The sequence below is a fragment of the Podarcis vaucheri genome (genome assembly GCF_965113315.1).
Source record: "Podarcis vaucheri genome assembly, chromosome: 5".
NCBI lineage: Eukaryota > Metazoa > Chordata > Lepidosauria > Squamata > Lacertidae > Podarcis > Podarcis vaucheri.
The window spans coordinates 95,375,144-95,393,224 of NC_138763.1; the positions used below are offsets into that span (position 1 = coordinate 95,375,144).

At 44.4% G+C, this 18,081-nt stretch overlaps 2 protein-coding genes across 5 annotated transcripts in view; one reads left to right on the forward strand and one right to left on the reverse strand.

Moving 5' to 3' along the window:
* ERICH6B (glutamate rich 6B) overlaps positions 1-13,669 on the reverse strand; it is a 38,550-nt gene extending 24,881 nt beyond the window's left edge. The window contains exons 1-10 of one of the 3 annotated variants that reach the window (XM_082223132.1): positions 13,612-13,669; positions 13,124-13,202; positions 11,125-11,211; positions 10,386-10,465; positions 9,184-9,597; positions 7,577-7,649; positions 6,259-6,329; positions 4,351-4,416; positions 3,103-3,159; positions 351-382 (exon numbers count right to left, since the gene is read on the reverse strand). In XM_082223132.1, the coding sequence (XP_082079258.1) occupies positions 351-382; positions 3,103-3,159; positions 4,351-4,416; positions 6,259-6,329; positions 7,577-7,649; positions 9,184-9,568 (684 nt within the window). In that variant the 5' untranslated portion in view covers positions 9,569-9,597; positions 10,386-10,465; positions 11,125-11,211; positions 13,124-13,202; positions 13,612-13,669. The remainder of the gene's footprint in view (positions 1-350; positions 383-3,102; positions 3,160-4,350; positions 4,417-6,258; positions 6,330-7,576; positions 7,650-9,183; positions 9,598-10,385; positions 10,466-11,124; positions 11,212-13,123; positions 13,203-13,611) is intronic. The other 2 variants (XM_082223134.1, XM_082223133.1) reach the window with 2 other exon arrangements.
* Positions 13,670-13,718: 49 nt separating this feature from the next.
* CBY2 (chibby family member 2) lies at positions 13,719-17,844 on the forward strand. Of its 2 annotated transcripts, none has more exons than XM_082223298.1 (2): positions 13,719-13,853; positions 16,710-17,844. In XM_082223298.1, the coding sequence occupies exon 2, from the start codon at positions 16,765-16,767 to the stop codon at positions 17,725-17,727; it is 963 nt and encodes a 320-aa protein (XP_082079424.1). In that variant the 5' UTR covers positions 13,719-13,853; positions 16,710-16,764; the 3' UTR covers positions 17,728-17,844. The 2 variants fall into 2 exon arrangements, with proteins under 2 accessions (XP_082079424.1, XP_082079423.1); XM_082223297.1 differs by having other exon boundaries at positions 13,719-13,849.
* Positions 17,845-18,081: the final 237 nt, after the last annotated feature.

An 18,081-nucleotide genomic window follows, 5' to 3' on the forward strand; every position in this document is an offset into this window, starting at 1 on the left:
AAATCTGTAAGTTGACAGCTATGTTGTGTAATCCTTGGTTCTTGTGACCCTCTCTCTAAAATATTGCCTCCAGTAGTCAAAATCTATATTTCCAGGGCTTTTTTCCCCCCCGGGGGAACTCACAGAAACTCAGTTCCAGCACCTCTTAGGTGAGCGCTATTGCCATTCTAAGAGAACGAGGGAGGTGTTCATGATGAGTTCTGGCACTTCTTTTTTCTTCTAGAAAAATAGCACTATACATTCCCCACAGGTAGATAGTTATACGTGACCATAGATGTCAATTGTACAAAACGAACCCCTACAAAAAGATGAACTACAATACTTTTGGTCCCAACTATACGTGATCTCACCTCAATAGCTGACTCGTGATCTTCAGAACTCTCTTTGAAGTTTCCAAGCAAACGCATCGGAAATATTTTAGAAGGAGGTAAATATACAAAGATGAAAAACAAAGTTAATCCTTGGCAAAAAGCTTTTGTTAGGTTTGCTTCTTTGTTTAAAATGCAAGGTGCTTGATGCAAACCAAGCCGAATCATAAGCATGGGACATAGAGGAGCTCTTTTCAGATATATAGAAGACCAAACTTCCCAACTTATTTCTCTTTTTAGGCGTCAGAGAGTGGTGATGAAGTACAGTCATACCTTGAAAATCGAACGGAATCCATTCCAGAAGTCCATTCAACTTCCACAACATTCGGAAACCAACTTGCGGCTTCTGATTGGCTGCAGAAAGCTCCTGCAGCCAATCGGAAACCATGGAAGCCCCGTCGGACGTTCCGCTTCCAAAAATAGTTCGCAAACCGGAACAGTCACTTCCAGTTTTGCAGTGTTCGGGAGCCAAAACGTTCTGAGAACTAAGCTGTTCGAAAACCAAGGTACGGCTCTATACATATTTCACCAAATGTTCCTAAAATCTTAATTGACCTGCTCTTTCTTATTGGGTATCAGAATTCTCATTTTGCTGCTACCGTAAGCAATCTTAAACAAGAACACCTTCTATAGTAAAGGTAAATCATTAGGTCAAGTCGTGGCTGACTCTGGGGTTGCAGCACTCATCTCGCTTTATTGGCCGAGGGAGCAGGCATACAGCTTTTGGGTCATGTGGCCAGCCTGACTAAGCCGCTTCTGGCGAACCAGAGCAGCGCATGGAAACGCCGTTTACCTTCCCGCTGGAGCGGTACCTATTTATCTACTTGCACTTTGATATGCTTTCAGACTGCTAGGTTGGCAGGAGCTGGGACCGAGCAACGGGAACTCACCCTGTCGCGGGGATTCGAACCACCGACCTTCTGATCAGCAAGTCCTAGGCTCTGTGGTATAACTCACAGTGCCACCCGCGTCCCTAACACCTTCTATACCTCTCTGCAAATATGTGGGAAATTGCCTTGCTCTAAACCAATTGCCTCGGGTCTCTTGGGCTAAATTTGGCTACTGTGTGAGTTCTTTGGATCCCTGGAAGGGTGGTCTCAGCCTACAGTTCAGGGTCTTGGGTTTGACAGTGAACCCCATAACCCTTTTGAACATCAGCTGGGGAAGACTGGAAGGGATAAATCATCATAATTTACAGGAAGACTTCTGTGTGTGTACTGTGATAGGAATTCTGAGGTCTTAGATATATGGTAATGTTCATAAGTGTACCAACCAAGCACATACATAGATCAGCACAGGAAGACCGACCTGGAACCATTTTGATTCCTAAACTGAGCAAATGTTTTCTCTGCAAGGTCAAAGTGGGAAACCTCCCCATTGTCTCTTTCCTCACAAATCCTGTCTTAAGGGCACATTTAAGATATGAATAGGGTGTGAGCCTGTGACCTGGCCCAGGAACTAAGTACCGTATTTATCAATACAAAAGACTGGCCAGGCTCCCCAGGCAATCCAATCAAGTAACCTGCCAGACAGGAGATAAGAAAAACGACATTTAAATTTCTGTTTTAAGACCGCCTTTCCTGTGATGTATCTGAGGGGTGGTCTTAGGTTACACCCCTTCTGTGATGTATGTATGATGTTTCTGGGGGTGGTCTTGATCTACAGGGTGGCAATTTCAAAAGTCCACATAAGGCCTTGCGCCATTGTTCTGGGTTCCTCCTCACTTCTTCGGGTGAGGGGAGCACCCTGTTGCAAAAGATCAATAAAGATCAGGCTTACTAGCTGCTTTGCTTCTCAATATTCTCTGGTTGGCCTCTGTTATTTTCTCCTACCAATAGGGAACCTATGTAAAGACTCTATATGGGCTCTTGGATACCCCATAAGGGAAGAAAGGCAATTTTTGTTTACAACAGCACACAGTATAACTCAGAGCACTAACCAGCCCCAAACATTTAATCTGTATTATTACTGGTATTTCACAAATCTGCCCATGGGAGGAGCACAGAGAAATAGGATTGCAGCAACGGAAGCCGCCTGTTAATTAAGAGAAGAAAAAGTACAAGTTGGCATCTTGATGATTACTATGCCATGTGGGTGCTGCAAAAATGGAAACCAAACTTCAAAGCGTAAACGGCATCCAGCCCATAATAAACCACCATGTTGAAAGGTCCCACCAGCAAAATGGCTGTCTACTCCGGCACACAGTAGTTTGTATAAATCTTTCTCATTCTTGCTACCTGATGTCCATTTTTAGAACTTTCAGAACCTTCTCTGTGAAGGTGGTAAGGTAAAGGTAAAGGGGCCCCTGACCATTAGGTCCAGTCATGGCGGACTCTTGGGTTGCGGCGCTCATCTCACTTTACTGGCCGAGTCATGTGGCCAGCATGACTAAGCCGCTTCTGGCGAAACCAGAGCAGCGCACGGAAACACCATTTACCTTCCTACTGGAGTGCTACCTATTTATCTACTTGAACTGACGTGCTTTCGAACTGCTAGGTTGGCAGAAGCAGGGACCGAGCAACGGGAGCTCACCCCGTCACGGGGATTCGAACTGCCGACCTTCTGATCGGCAAGTCCTAGGCTCTGTGGTTTAACCCACAGCGCCACCCACGTCCCATATGTGAAGGTGGTAGTTGAATGGAATACGATACCTTACCACCTTATTTCTGTATCAAATAGTTCAACCTGTGTCTGATGTGATGCCTTAAAACCTTATCAGTGTGACAAGGCGTACCTTCACTGACCACTTCAGCGACATCATTTTTTCCCAATATGCTGCGAACTATTAGCTCTGTGGAACAAACACACAAACAAAGATTTTTGTGGCCTTCTGAAACTGAACCTCAAGCTACTTAAATGAAAAAAATCCTGTCAACAATTTGCCTCCTGCCTCCCCCCGTCCCCCCCGCAAACTGATAGGTTGATTGCAAGCAGGAGCAAGAGTCAACACTCATTGACATCTCTACCTTAACTAACACTTGATATCTTGTAGATGAATGTGTAAAACTGACTCCATTGAAGAGCATTGTGTTTGAGGTGACATGAAGCTCTGCAGACATTCTCTCTTTGGTTGATCTGTGGTAGTTTATCCACGCACACAAAACACTGACACCAGTTATCAGGTGGCTAAGGTGTGAACAATCTCTAGCAGAATTCCTTCCGTTGGGTCAATATGTCACTCCAGAGTTTCCCTGAAAGATCTACCGTATTTTTCGCTCTATAGGACGCACCTTTTCCCCTCCAAAAATTAAGGGGAAATGTGTGTGCGTCCTATGGAGCGAATGCAGGCTCCTTGGCTTCAGCGATAGCAACGCGAAGCCTCCGAAGCACAGAGGGAGCGCTCCCTCCGTGCTCCGGAGGCTTCGCGTTGCTTTTGCTGAAGCCTGGAGAGCTAGAGGGGTCAGTGCACACCGACCCCTCTCGCTCTCCAGGCTTCAGGGATAGCTGCCTGAAGCCTTCAGAGCGCAGCGCGAGTTCCCACAGCGCTCCGGAGGCTTCAGGTTTCATTTGCTGAAGCCGGGAGAGTCTTGCTCTCCCGGCTTCAGCAAAAGGAACCCAAAGCCTGCGGAGCACAGCGGGAACTCGCACTGAGCTCCGAAGGCTTCGGGTTCCTTTTGCTGAAGCCGGGAGAGCAAGACTCTCCCGGCTTCAGCAGAGAGGGAGAGCTACGCAGTGCCCCTTCAGCCAAGCGGGAGGAGAAATGGAAGGGGCTCCGTTTCTCCTGCTGCTTCGCTGAAGGGGTGCTTAGCAGAGAGGGGGAGATTTTTTTTTCTTGGTCTCCCTCTCTAAAACAAGGTGCGTCCTATGGTTGGGTGTGTCCTATAGAGCGAAAAATACGGTGAACGCATTACCGTTCATTAAACACCCTTCAATTGCTTCTACGGATCAGATAAGAAAAGCATCATAAGGTCGTCTAGCCAAGATACCACGGACACTTGAAGCCCAATAATGTTAAGTACATCTTGCTGTTGCTAAAACTCACCCTCACTTTCTCCAACCAAAGGTCTCTCCTTGACAATCCTGCTTGCCTGCTCCACCTTCCTTCTCCCTGTGTGAGAAATACTGGTATATATCGCAATGCTGAGACAAGCAACATACAAACCCAATACATAACCAACGCAATAAAATACTGTATTCATCACGGAACGAAGGCAGCTGCTGAATACACTAACCGTACCACCAGGACTTAAAAAATACATATGATGTGTCAAAAGTCAAAGCTTCGGTGTTTGCTGGAAGCAGTGTAATCTCAGTGGCAGGCAAACCTCCATGGAAAAGAATTCCACAAATCCGCTCCACTTCCCAGTGGGGAGGAGCTGCCGTGGGCCGCGTGGCCACCCACTCCCCACCGCCGGCGGGGGACTTTGTCCCCCGCTGCCCAGGGATCACGTCAGAGCCCGGCCAGCCAATCCACTTGCCAGGGAGGGGGGCATGCTGGGACTGTTTAAACCAAGGAGCGAGCTGGAGGGCTTCCTCTTTGGCTCGCTTCCTCAATCACCCTCCCTCCCTATTTTGCAATTTTTAGGCACTGGCCTTGCTATGGACCTTGGTTGGTCGCCTTGGTTGTCCAAGGGGCCTGGTAGGAATTTTTCCACTTGGCAGATTGGCACTGGCCACTTGGTTTTCGCCTACCTCGTAGCAATCGTCACAACTTTGTTAGTGTTGCGGTTAGGCATTGTTGACCTTGTGTGGGGGAGGGGAGGTGTGGCCATCACCTGCCCCTCCATGCTTAAGGGTATTCCGTTAAAGGAATCCGGGGGTCTTGATCTTGTTCGAAGCCCGGTTGGGGGCTAGGGCCTTGACACGACCTTGATGGGAACACCAGGGGGAGCTTGAGTTGGTTTGCATTGACAGCGCTCCCCCTACCAGTGGTTTACCCTTACCGGACTTTCTGCGCAACGGGCAGGAGTCAGATATAGTCAGGTTCAATCAATGCCTAAGCCAGTACCGCTCACATTCTGTAATTCAATAAAGTTGTGGCCCAATTTGCCCAATAACATAAACCTAATATCCGTGTCCTTGTGTGAGTTATTTCCCAACGAGGGGGTGGCTGCGGGGTCTCGACACGCAACTTAAAGGCTGCTATAAAGGTATAGGGACCCCGGACCATTAGGTCCAGTCGTGGCCGACTCTGGGGTTGCGGCGCTCATCTCGCTTTACTGGCCAAGGGAGCCGGTGTACAGCTTCTGGGTCATGTGGCCAGCATGACTAAGCTGCTTCTGGCGAACCAGAGCAGCACATGGAAACGCCGTTTACCTTCCTGCCAGAGTGGTACCTATTTATCTACTTGAACTTTGATGTGCTTTCGAACAGCTAGGTTGGTAGGAGCAGGGACCGAGCAACGGGAGCTCACCCCATCACAGGGATTCGAACCACCAACGTTCTGATCAGCAAGTCCTAGGCTCTGTGGTTTAACCCACAGCGCCACCCGTGTCCCTATAAAGGCTGATATAGAAGATGCTTTTTGAGGGTGGTGGAACAACCAAGAGGGCAACTTCTGTTGATCTTAACACCCGAGAGGGTCTGTAGAGAAAGAGGCAACCTAGGGCAAGTAAGAAATACATACCTACACAGAAGAGCAGAGCATTCCAAAGTAATACAAAATTAGTGAAAACTGAATTTTAGACTTTGAAATTGTGCAAATTAATTTCCCCTCTCCTCATTAAGGGTTAGACATGATCTCTTAATTTTGTAGTAGTTTAAAGGAAACTATCTGATAAAAGAAATAGCATTTGAAAGATAAAACCACAGCATTTTAAATGCAACCAAATTTTGCCAAGTCACCCCAAAGCTGGTTTTCAACGTGTACATATGCCTGCGTCGTTGTTTAGAACACACTCTCTGAAAAACAAAACTGTTTAAGGCCAGCACAGTATACTTATTATCATACTTTTTTCTTCTGAACTCATGTCTGAGTAACTCCATTCTGTCTGAGTTTCCACATCTGTAACACCACATCTTCTGCAATGGGAAAAGAAAGGTTCAGTAAGAGAATTCCTGTTTTAACAAAGATACCCCATACAGTGGTGCCTCGCAAGACGAAAATAATTCGTTCCGCGAGTCTTTTCGTCTTGCGATGTTTTTCGTCTTGCGAAGCACGTTCCGTCGCAACTGTGCCTCTTCAAGCGGCTTTAAGAAAAAAGCGCAAGACGTTTTCGTCTTGTGAAGCAAGTCCATAGGGAAATTCGTCTAGCGAAGCAACGCAAAACCGAAAAACCCTTTCATCTAGCGAGTTTTTCGTCTTGCGAGGCATTCGTCTTGCGGGGCACCACTGCATATACTTTGATGTTATGTTGAGGGCAGGGGGAAAGAATTCTGAGCTACGTAATCCAAAGTTCTGTGCTCCAAACACACACACACACACACACACACACACACACACACACACAGAGTTTACGGTTGTAAATTTATATTGTAAACTGCTTTGAGGTATGGTTGGGTGTGTTTTTTTTACAGTCAAGCAGTATATAAATTTCATAAATTTCATAAATAAAATAAAACAGCATGGCAATGCTGAGTTTAGTTAACATTTGCAGTAGAGAAGGAGACCACTGTTTCTATTTGGACAGAAGGGAATTTTTCTCAATTCCCTGACGAATTGTAATTCTGCCATTTCGCACTGGAGTTTCCCTTTTAAATTCCTTTGCCCCAAAGTAGCTACCAGAAGATTAGCTGCAGAGTCCCCTGGTAGACTGAAATGCTCTCCTACGGATTTATGAATATTGCTATTTCTGACGTCAGATTTGTTTCCATTGGTCGCTTTTCATAGATACTGCCCGGTTTGTCCTGTGCAGAATGTGGAACATGCAATTACATTGGAAGATGTATCAAAGGTGATTATCAAAGAACATTATCAGGCCCTGCAATAGCGTTGCCAGAGTGTATTTATGGTTTTCCTTGGAACTAGTTTTTGCCTCTTCCCTCCCCTCCCTGCCCTCAACAAGGGATCATTTGCCAATTAGGAGTGACACACAGATGTCAATTTTCAGATGGAAGAGGGCCTGTTCTGGTGTCTTTTAGGATTCAGAATCAGAAACAAGTTAGCAGGGTTCTGAGTTAAACCATATCTTAAACTACTGATTTAATAGGCTGGCTGGTTGGACCCAGAACCATTATTGGTGTTAATGAAATGTAGAGTAGAATGTACCAGATGGGCGGGGTATAAATAATAAATTATTATTATTATAAATTATTATAATGTTACTAACATTGTTGGCAATTCTGCTTTCATTGATGTTTGAGACTCAAGAACTGAAGATGATGGAGATCTCGTCTGGGAATCTGAAAGGAAGAGAGAAAGGGATTTCTTTTAAAATCAACGGAATAAAACAGGGGTAAAAGTTGTCTCTGTTTCATTAGCTCAGCTTTCCCCAGAGGAAAAAAAAGGATGTAAAATAAAGGCTTCTTTTCTCTCCTGGGGAGGGGAGAAGTGCTATGAAGGTGAAGGAATGGATTTCCCGAACCCAAAACTGACTGTGCAGGCAGATTGAAACTGTTCCAAAATCCCCATTTTTCCTTAGCTAAAATGCTTTAACTTGAGCTCTTGAGCCAAAACCCAGCTGAATAAACAAGTGCTCAGAGCCCTCTACTTTATCAGTTTGTGACGGCAAGGATGGCCTTGACTGTACCAGTAGAACAGGGAAGACATGTCTGTGCCTTATCTTATGTCCTGACCACAAAGACGCACAGACCTAGTATGGGAACAGCGCCAGAGTGTGTTCTTGGAGTTGATGACCTCTTGCTCCAAGAGCAAGCATAGGAAACAGGAACAACCTTTTATGGTCAGAAGTACAGGAAGGAATACCCTTTTATGGTTAAGAATACCGGAGCAGGAATATCTGTGATGTCAACCTGCATGCACAAGCTGACGTGGCTGGATTGCTGGGGAAGGGGGAGAGGGTGCCTGGAGGATATATACTGCATGTAGTCTCTCATTTCTTTGGACTTGATGTGGACTGACCACCCAAGTGCCTTTCTGCTGTTCTGGAGAGCAGAAATAAAGAACTCTTTCTCTGAACCAACCCTCGGTGTCATTTGACTTCCTTCCTCCTGTCCGGGAGCAACGCAGACCCAATTGGTGAACTCCAATAAGGCTACAAAGGGAGATTCCCAAAGCACTGAGCATAGAACTAGCAACCCACCATGTACTGTAGGTCACCAGCAACAGCCGTTGAGCTGGTGGCAATTGGGAACCAACACAAGGGATTTGGGCAGCTGTCACTCATCGTAATGCCATCACGTTATTTTCAGGTGCGGCGAACCTGCTCACGTGTCAAATTTTACCTGCATGGCTGATCCAGATGAGAATCTGACCCATGGAGCCAAAAATGTTTCCCATCCCTGGGCTAGTGGGACTGGTCACATTGACTACAGATTTGACTCATCAAAACATCTACCCAGGATATTATAAATAATAATAATGCAATAAATAATAGAGACACAAACAGCTTCAAATCCACATTAAACTCCCAGGTGGATGAACCCAGTGCCATTGCCCCGATCCTATTTAGCTCCTGGTTCCCCAGCTGCTTTTGAGACTTTTAAAAAAATAAAATAAAATACTAGATTAAATTGTAGACTTCCCATATCTCATGTAGTTTAGCAAATCTCTATTTTGCTGGCTGGCAGTAATGTATTTATTACTTCACTGGTTGCAACATTTGCCTTGGCTGCAAGTAAGTTGAGAGCTAGGCACCAAGACAAGTTTCATAAGGTGATTTTTGCATTTTTGTATGTTCGCTTTGCTGTTGTTGTTCAGTTTTAAATCAATTATTTGTATTTTATGCATTGTGACCAAAAAGTCTCAAATACTCACCAGGGAATAATATACAGGTACCTTTTTTTGAGGATTGTTCAGTGTTTTCTGAGACATCTTTGCGTGCGTCCTCTACATGGATAACAACAGAAGCTGCCTTCGGTTCTTTTTCATTGGACAGACTTTCCTCCTTGCTCCGACTTGTACTAGCTTCGCTCTTATTCAGAAAGAGATTGCTCTGTGTAATGTAGGCTTCTATTGACTCTCTAGCAAGGGCAGATTTAGAAGCAGAATTCTTCTCTTGCAGTTTCTTAACATTTTCTTCAGTGAGAAGCGAGCTGGAGGAGTCGGGATTCGCTGGCTGGGATGTAGAAAGTGAAGAGGTTCTTTTTGATTCCAAACGGTCTTTACTACCAGGCCCAGGAAGCTTCTGTCCGCTTGACATATTGTCAAAACAAAAAAGGAGACTGGGCTCTGAAAGCAATAAAGGAAACAAAGGGACAATTAAATAATAAATACAGTGGTACCTCAGGTTACATATGCTTCACGTTACATACTTCGCTAACCCAGAAATAGTGCTTCAGGTTAAGAACTTTGCTTCAGGTTGAGAACAGAAATTGTGCTCCGGCGGCGCGGCAGCAGCAGGAGGCCCCACTAGCTAAAGTGGTGCTTCAGATTAAGAACAGTTTCAGGTTAAGTACGGACCTCCGGAACGAATTAAATACTTAACCCGAGGTACCACTGTATTAATATTATTTACCTGTCCTTCACCCTGAGCTCCTGGGGCAGGTTACAACTACAGTGGTACCTCAGGTTAAGTACTTAATTCATTCAGGAGGTCCGTTCTTAACCTGAAAGGATGCCCTATTAGCTAAAGTGGTGCTTCAGGTTAAGAACAGTTTCCGGTTAAGAACGGACCTCCAGAACGAATTAAGTACTTAACCTGAGGTACCACTCTTTTGAGATTACTCTGAATCTCCTGACTTCCCCCGCCATCCCTTCCATGGGTCCTTTTGATTCTATTTTCAACTGCATATCAATACTTCTGTTTTTCATCTTCCTGAGTTAACTATACATTCTGTTACATTACAAGTGTATTTAAAATCCTGCTAATGTTTTGACCTGTTTACAGTGATTATAAACATTTCCCATTCTTTTTAAAATTTCTTGTCTTTTTGATTCCTGAGCTTCCCAGTTAATTTTCGCCATTTCGGCATAGTCCATCAACTTGGTTTGCCATTAATGTTTTGTTTTTCTCTTACCACTTGTGGTTTGAAATTTCTGTAGCAGCACGCTTAATGGTACAGTCACTATCCACTGAGATCGTTGCACTGGATCTATGCTATAAAGAAAAGTTACAGAAGTTTTTTTTGGTTGTTGTTAATAAATAAAATATATCTTTCTTACACTTATTGTGTGTGTGTGTGTGTGAGAGAGAGAGAGAGAGAGAGAGAGAGACAGACAGACAGACAGACAGACAGAAATTCCCAGAAAGCAGGATAGTTCTTTTGAATTTGTGCGGTCCAAGAGCTTGGGATTGCAAAGAAAGCAATTGGCTTCGGGCACAGAAATTGTTTAGCACTCTGTTGTGGATTTTTTATTTTATTTTTAAGCTTCTCAGTCAATTAAACAAGAAAATAAATTGTATTTGAAAACCATCAATGGGGCTATGCTTGTAGGATTACAATAAGTTTTGTAAGGAGAACTATATGAAATATTACAGAAAAAATCTAAGAGAGTGGATCTTAAGGACTATTAAAAGTAATAGTTAAGATAATGAAATGCAAGACTAAGAGATGAAGATAGAAAATCACTAGACCTGGTTGATGGAAGTATTAGGCATATAGCCAAAATGTTGTATATGATAAGAGGAGATGTTATGTTCTGGTTGGAAAATGTTTGTAAAAGCTAATAAAAATATATTTAAAAAGAAAACCATCAATGGGGAGAGTAAATTCCAGGGAAATCGTGATCGAAGTGCAGGACTTCTGTTGCATTTACCTTACTCTTGAGGAGGCTTAGTGCCCTTTCATTCATTCTACATATCATCTCACTAGAAGTATGATCTTTGCAGTCTTCCCCAGGCACCTGTACGTCAATTAAAGCCCAGAAGAAGACATCATGAGGCAATTTCTCCCCTGGGACTTTTCTGGATCAGGAAGTATTGTCAGCCAGGGACGCTTCAGAGTACTGGATAAACGTCCCATGGAAAGAAAAACACACGCCAACCTTGGCTACCTTGCAACAATAAGGTAAGGTCGAACTAGACCTGGGCGCTATATTGACATATTGTCCAAAACCGGTTTGAAGTCCATATCGTGATATCGGTTTCATAATTTTTGACCTGGCAATATATCGTGAATCGTGTGTGTGCTATGGAAAAATCACAATGTGGGGAAAACATTGTCAGCCAGCCAATGCCTCTATATAGCTTCGTCCTTATTTCAGATGTTGTGATATATCAGTATATTGCAATGTTTAAAGGGTAAAGGTCAAGGGACCCCTGACCATTAGGTCCAGTCGCGGCCGACTCTGAGGTTGCGGCGCTCATCTCGCTTTACTGGCCGAGGGAGCCAGCGTACAGCTTCCGGGTCATGTGGCCAGCATGACTAAGCCGTTTCTGGCGAACCAGAGCAGCGCACGGAAACACTGTTTACCTTCCCGCAGGAGTGATACCTATTTATCTACTTGCACTTTGAGGTGCTTTCGAACTGCTAGGTTGGCAGGAGCAGGAACCGAGCAACGGGAGCTCACCCCGTCACGGGGATTCGAACCGCCAACCTTCTGATCGGCGAGTCCTAGGCTCTGTGATTTAACCCACAGCGCCACCTGCGTCCCCTATTGCGATGTTTAGCTGATGATATATGACAATGTTGAAAGCCAGATATTGCCCAGCCCTGATCAAAATCCTACACTGATCAAAATCCTAAAGAAATTATCAAATTCCTCAAGAGCAAGGCAATAAAATGGAAACCTCTTTTGCAGAGGAAGATTTTGGTAAAGCACTAATAATAATAATAATACTGTATTGGCCCGAATATAAGCCCCACCCCACCCCAATTCTGACCGTGAAAAGTTAAAGTGTGGATTACATTTGCGTCCTTACAAAAATGGGCTTTTATGATAACGCTGCTGAAACAGACAATTACATACAGTAAAACAGAAAAAAAAGTTTTATTGCTGAATTGCAAGCTTGAGGCTGTTATGCAATAAATTCTAATGTCATTCATCGCTTTCCCTGTATTTTACAGTGCAGTATTGATTTTTTTATTTGCATTTACACTGCTACAAACAGGTGTTTAACCCACTTGCGGGTCCTCTCTTACTACCTGTAGGATTTTCTTCTACATTTGCCATTTGCCAGTGTGAGTGCCTGTGGAATTGTAGCAACTGAATAGCGATTTGAGATTTTAGCAATTGTACGGTAACTTTCCCGGGCTTGCGAGATCAAAGGCTTAAATTGGCTTGGAGTTACAATTCTACCAACTGCAGCAGTTTTCAGCCTGTAACCCAATTTTAAGGCTGATACATCTGGGTATTGACTTTTTTCTCCCCCACCCTTGAATTTTAAAGGTGTGGCTTATATTTGGGCCAATACGGTGATGATAATGATGATAATAATAGTTTTGTTATTGTTCTTTATTATTTAATGTACTACCCGGTCCTTTAACTTAAGGTCCAAGTGTTAAGTTGTGGGTGAACATAACAGACGACACAGCAATTCTTCAAACAGCTCTTGTTTATTCACAGGCCAGAACAGAACTGAACTGAAGGGTTCAGTCAGCCTGCTTATATAGAGCTCCAGTACAACGTAACTGTAACAATTTTCTAAAACTATCCCATCACTGAAAATCACTTTCGATCCCTTATTTGCATAACTATCTACAGTATCCCCCTGCTGGCCCAGGGTGAGAACTTCAGTACATAACACCAAGGGTGGGTTACAACATTAAAACACAATGTCACAACACAATATTAAAAACAGTTTGAAACAACTTACAGCTGTCCCATTGATCCTGCACCCTTCCGCTGAGGAACTCACAGGGGAGTTCATGAAGGGCTATTCCATTCTCAGAATTCTGTTGGGGAGGTTTAGGGAGAGAAAGATAGAGCTGCTGGGTGAAAATTTCAAGGTCTTTTGTACTAAGGCTACAGCACACCTGCACACACTGCCAGTGGCTGGACCTGTGAGAACCATTTAAAATATACAAGGGGAGCAGACAGCTTTGAAAGGCACCATTAGTGCACATTTTAATAATTATCCACTCAGTCAACAAAACAACATAGTAAAGTCGGCATTATAATTCCTATTTATGATGGGGAAACTGGAGCAAGGCAGTAATGTGTTACTTCAGGTCACCAATGACCACAACAGAGGTATCATCCCAGGTCCGAAAAACGCTCTGATGTGCTGCAATGAAGTTATTGTTGAGAAACTCTCGACTCTGAATCCAACTTTAATGAAAACCGATTTACAAAATACTTTACCTCCCTCCTTCAGCACTTGCCTGGTTTCTATATGTGCTTAGATGCTGCTTCAGTGTCACAATGGATCTGACACGCCCCCCCCTTTTGTTGCATGGACCTGTCAACAGTTTGTTCCTGTAGCAGCAAGCAGCACTGGAAACCAGTTTGAAGGAAGGAAAGGTGGCAGCGACTCTCCCTTCGTGGTCCATGCTACATGTTCGGTATCTGAAAGCGTAAGAAAGACCACTTTCAGGTGAAAGTAAGTAAGTACAGCCAAATTTAGTCACACACCTCAGCCACTGCCCTCTAGACTTCTATCTCAGCAGACGTCCTTCACAGATCTGCCGAGACTTTTTTTCCTGGAGAGCTAAACTGTCCTTTTACCTAATCTCATACATACAGCAGAAGTAACCTGAGCTGTAGCCCATCTATGAATCAGTTGTAGTATTTAACTGAATCAAGGCTGAGGGTTTATTCACACTTTGCCAGGCTCTTTCCAGGCAGAAGTCCACATTTTAACACTCCGTGACTGAGCATTGTTGTTGTTTTTTACCTCAGCTTTCCATGCTTAAAACCTGCTCTTTAAAGCTGATTCGGAGCAAACGTCAATTCAGATGTTTGTGGGGAAAGCCCCGGATCAAAATTAAGGGTGCTGGGACACTTTAATCGCCTTGATAGAATTGTAGAACTGGATGGGACCCAAGGGTCCTCTAGTCCAACCCCCTGCAATGTAGGCATCTTGGCTACAGCATCCATGACTGATAGCCACCCAACCTCTGCTTAAAAACCTCCAAGGAAGGAGAGTCCACCAGCTCCCGAGGGAGACCGTTCCACTGTCAAACAGCTCTTACTGTCAGAAGGTTTTCCCGTATGTTTAGCTGGAATCTGCTGTCTTGTAACTTGAAGCCATTGCTTTGAGTCCTGTCCTCCAAAGCAGGAGAAAACAAGCTTGCTTCCTCTTCCATGGGACAGCCCTTGGGATATGTGAAGAGGGCTCTCGTATCTCCTGTCAGTCTCCTCTTTACCAGGCTAAACATACCCAGCTCCTTCAACCATTCCTCATAAGGCCAAAAATGAAAACATAAGATCCTCCATCACCTGTGCTGGGTGATTCCAAGCACCAGTGCTATTTTTATAGGAAAAGGGGTGCCAGAACAGAGTTCTCGTGCGTTTCCCATTAAAAAAGCCCTGCCAATGACTTCCCAGTTCTTTGTCCACCCGTTGGCAGCCAGTCACTAGGAAGTTACCGTATTTTTCGCTCTATAAGACACACCAGACCACAAGACGCAACTAGTTTTTGGAGGAGGAAAACAAGAAAAAAAATATTCTGAATCTCAGAAGCCAGAACAGCAAGAGGGATCGCTGCGCAGTGAAAGCAGTGATCTCTCTTGCTGTTCTGGCTTCTGGGATAGCTGCGCAGCCTGCATTCGCTCCATAAGACGCACACACATTTCCCCTTACTTTTTAGGAGGGGGAAAGTGAGTCTTACAGAGCAAAAATACGGTAACAAGCTTGGCAAGATGATAATTGTATGCAGGCCCTCAACATCGGGCACTCAAGAGCACAAAAGGATTTCTGGATGAGCCCTCAGGAGTTACAGTGCCCAGAATCCTTTGAGGGAAAGAACTTGCTTCCAATGTGCTTTAAAGATATTGTGTGCACCCAGCCTATGCCGGACCTTTATTGAGTATTCCTTCCGATTTGTTTACTGGGTGGTTTTATAACAACAGCCTACATTCATCCCAATTTGCTTGTAGGGTGTTGACACACCTTGCTGTTTATCATCAGTTCATCCCCATCACTTTCCTGCAAAGCTACAAAAAGTCCCTCTGTATTTTTTAAAAAAGTGGATTTGTTGCACTACGGCAACAGAGTGCTTTAAACCACTTTTAATTGCGAACGTTCCGGTATGAGCTTCCTTCCTTCCTGCGAAATACTGACGGCCCGCAGGAAGAAAGCGCAACATACAGGTCGGCTGTCTGAACAATGCTGCCTAGACTCCTGAACTGGTGTCCATTGGGGATATTTTCCATAAGGCTTTTAGCTCTGCCATCTCAATTTCAATATGGAGATATTGAAGATAGGGCTGCCATATGTCCAGCTCTTCCGGGACACGTCTGGGATTCGGCCAGCAAAATGGCGTCCGGGCGGATTTCTGCTGAATCAGCAAAATGTCCGGGAAAACCTGGACGTGTGGCAAGTTGGGCTAATTTTAAAAATCAATAATAATAGTAATCAAAGGAAAGCCCCATAACAAGCAGCTTCATCATACGTGTACACTGTGACAAACAAGATACAGTGGTGCCTCGCAAGACGAAAAGAATCCGTTCTGTGATTCTCTTTGTCTAGCGGTTTTTTCGTCTTGCGAAGCAAGCCCATTGACGGATTAGCGGATTAGCGCTATTAGTGCTTTTAGCGGCTTATCTGCTGATCGGATCAGCTGATAATCGGCTTAGAAAAAGGGGGGGGGGAGGAAAAAAACCAGCAGGAACTCGCAAGACATTGTCATTTTGCGAAGCAAGCCCATAGGAAATTTGTTTTGCGAAGCACCTCCAAAACGGAAAACCCTTTCGTCTAGCGGGTTTTCCGTCTTGCGAGGCATTCGTCTTGCAGGGCACCACTGTACGTAGCTGTGTATTTAAGTGCATGGCTGGTTTGGCCCTCAAATGATCAAGCAATGATGTTGGGAGGAAAAGTTACACAAAGAGAAGAGGCTGATTAGTAGTAACTGCTTAGGTGATGTCAGAGTTGACTTCAAACTTTGCAAGAGCTTATATAAAGGCCCTTCTTCCCCAAAGTGACTTTATAAACTCCCCTGACACAAAAGATCAATAAGGATTAAAACAAACAAACAAACAAACAAACAAACAAGGAATTCACAAAGAGAAAGTGAAAACATAGTTTGGATATGTTATGGTCTCTGTATTGACTTGAAAACAACTTTGTTTCATTGCTTAATTTCATGTAATTTATCATCTTAAAAATGAATGCATTGTCTTTTGATTCCCCATCTGTTGTTTCTGAAGCGCCAGTGGTAGATTTTTGTACTCCTTTCAAATAAATACTGTTTCTGAACTGCTAAGGAAATTGTTTGACTTCTCTCTCTTTGTTTCATGCAGTAATCCAGCCCTTCAGTTGTTCTTTTGAATCAATGCATGTACCGTTAGCTGCTGGATGGTAAAAATGGATTACATCCCGCCACGGGTCAAACTGAGCGATGACACCTTTATCTTCATAGACGGCAAGTGGGTGAACGAAACCTATATTCAGTCAGCACTCTCTTCCGCCACAGAAGCCCGACAGAAGCACTCAGGCAAGAAGATGCACAATGACTGGACCCTTTGGGAAGAAAACAAAGCCCTTTGGGAGGAAAACAAAGCCCTGCGAGTGGAAAACAGGGCTCTCCGGGATGAGAACAAGGCCCTGCAGTCCCTTCGGATGGAAAACAAGGGCATCCAGGTTATTTATGACGAGAGTCTCCAGCAAGTACTCCAGAAAGAAAGCCACCCTCTAGCAGCCCTTCCAATCATAGCGGGGCTCAAGGATGGTATGGGGGAGAAAGCCCTTCAGGTTTTTAGAGACGAGAAGAAAGCCCTCCAGATCTTCCGGGAAAAGAATATGGCTCTGAAGGTCTTCCCGGACGAGAAGAAACCCGCCCCATTCCCGCAGGAAAAGCAACCTGCTCAGTCATCAGCAAATGAATTCACCCCAGCCCAGGAAACCAGTAAAATTGTAGGCCAGGAAGCCAGCAACACGACTGCACCGGCCGAAGCAGCCGAAGCTGTCCAGGAAAGCCAAGGGGAGAGGAGAGTTTTGTCAGTTCAAGAAAGAAACAAAGCCTTATTGCCATTGAAGGAGAACGAGGCACTTGAAGTTGTCCAGAAACTGAACGAAACTGTTCTGTGGCTCCTAAGAGAGAACCATGCATTACTGGAAGAAAAACAGGACCTTCAGACCATCCAAGGAGGGAACAAAATGCTTTGGGAGGAGAACAAAAAACTGAAGCTCCAGCAAAAAGCCATCAAAGTTGCGATCAGTAAGATCATTGCTCAGATGGATCTTCTGCATGAGGAGCTCCACTCCTTTGACCCCATGGAGGAGTCCGAGACTGGAATGAAGAATCCCGAAAGTGCTTGAAAGTTGAGTTAGCTGCAGGGAGAGATGTTAGGGTGCATAGCAGGCAGTTCACATTTGTAAAATTATCTCTCTCCTGCGTCATAAACCTGAATAAAGTTCTGTTGTGGATTCAGGAAAGCAGTGATGAGCTTCTAAAAATGTTTTAAATGTTGCGATAGGAATTTTGAGGTCTTAGTTATATGTTAAATGTTCATAAGCGTACAAGCACGTACATAGATCAGCACAGGAAGACCGACCTGGAACCATTTTTGATTCCCAAACTGACCAAATGTTTTCCCTGCATCGGGGGTGGGGTGGGGGTCAGGGAGCCTTCCCATTGTCTCAGGAATTGAGTAATCAGCATTTTGATGGGTG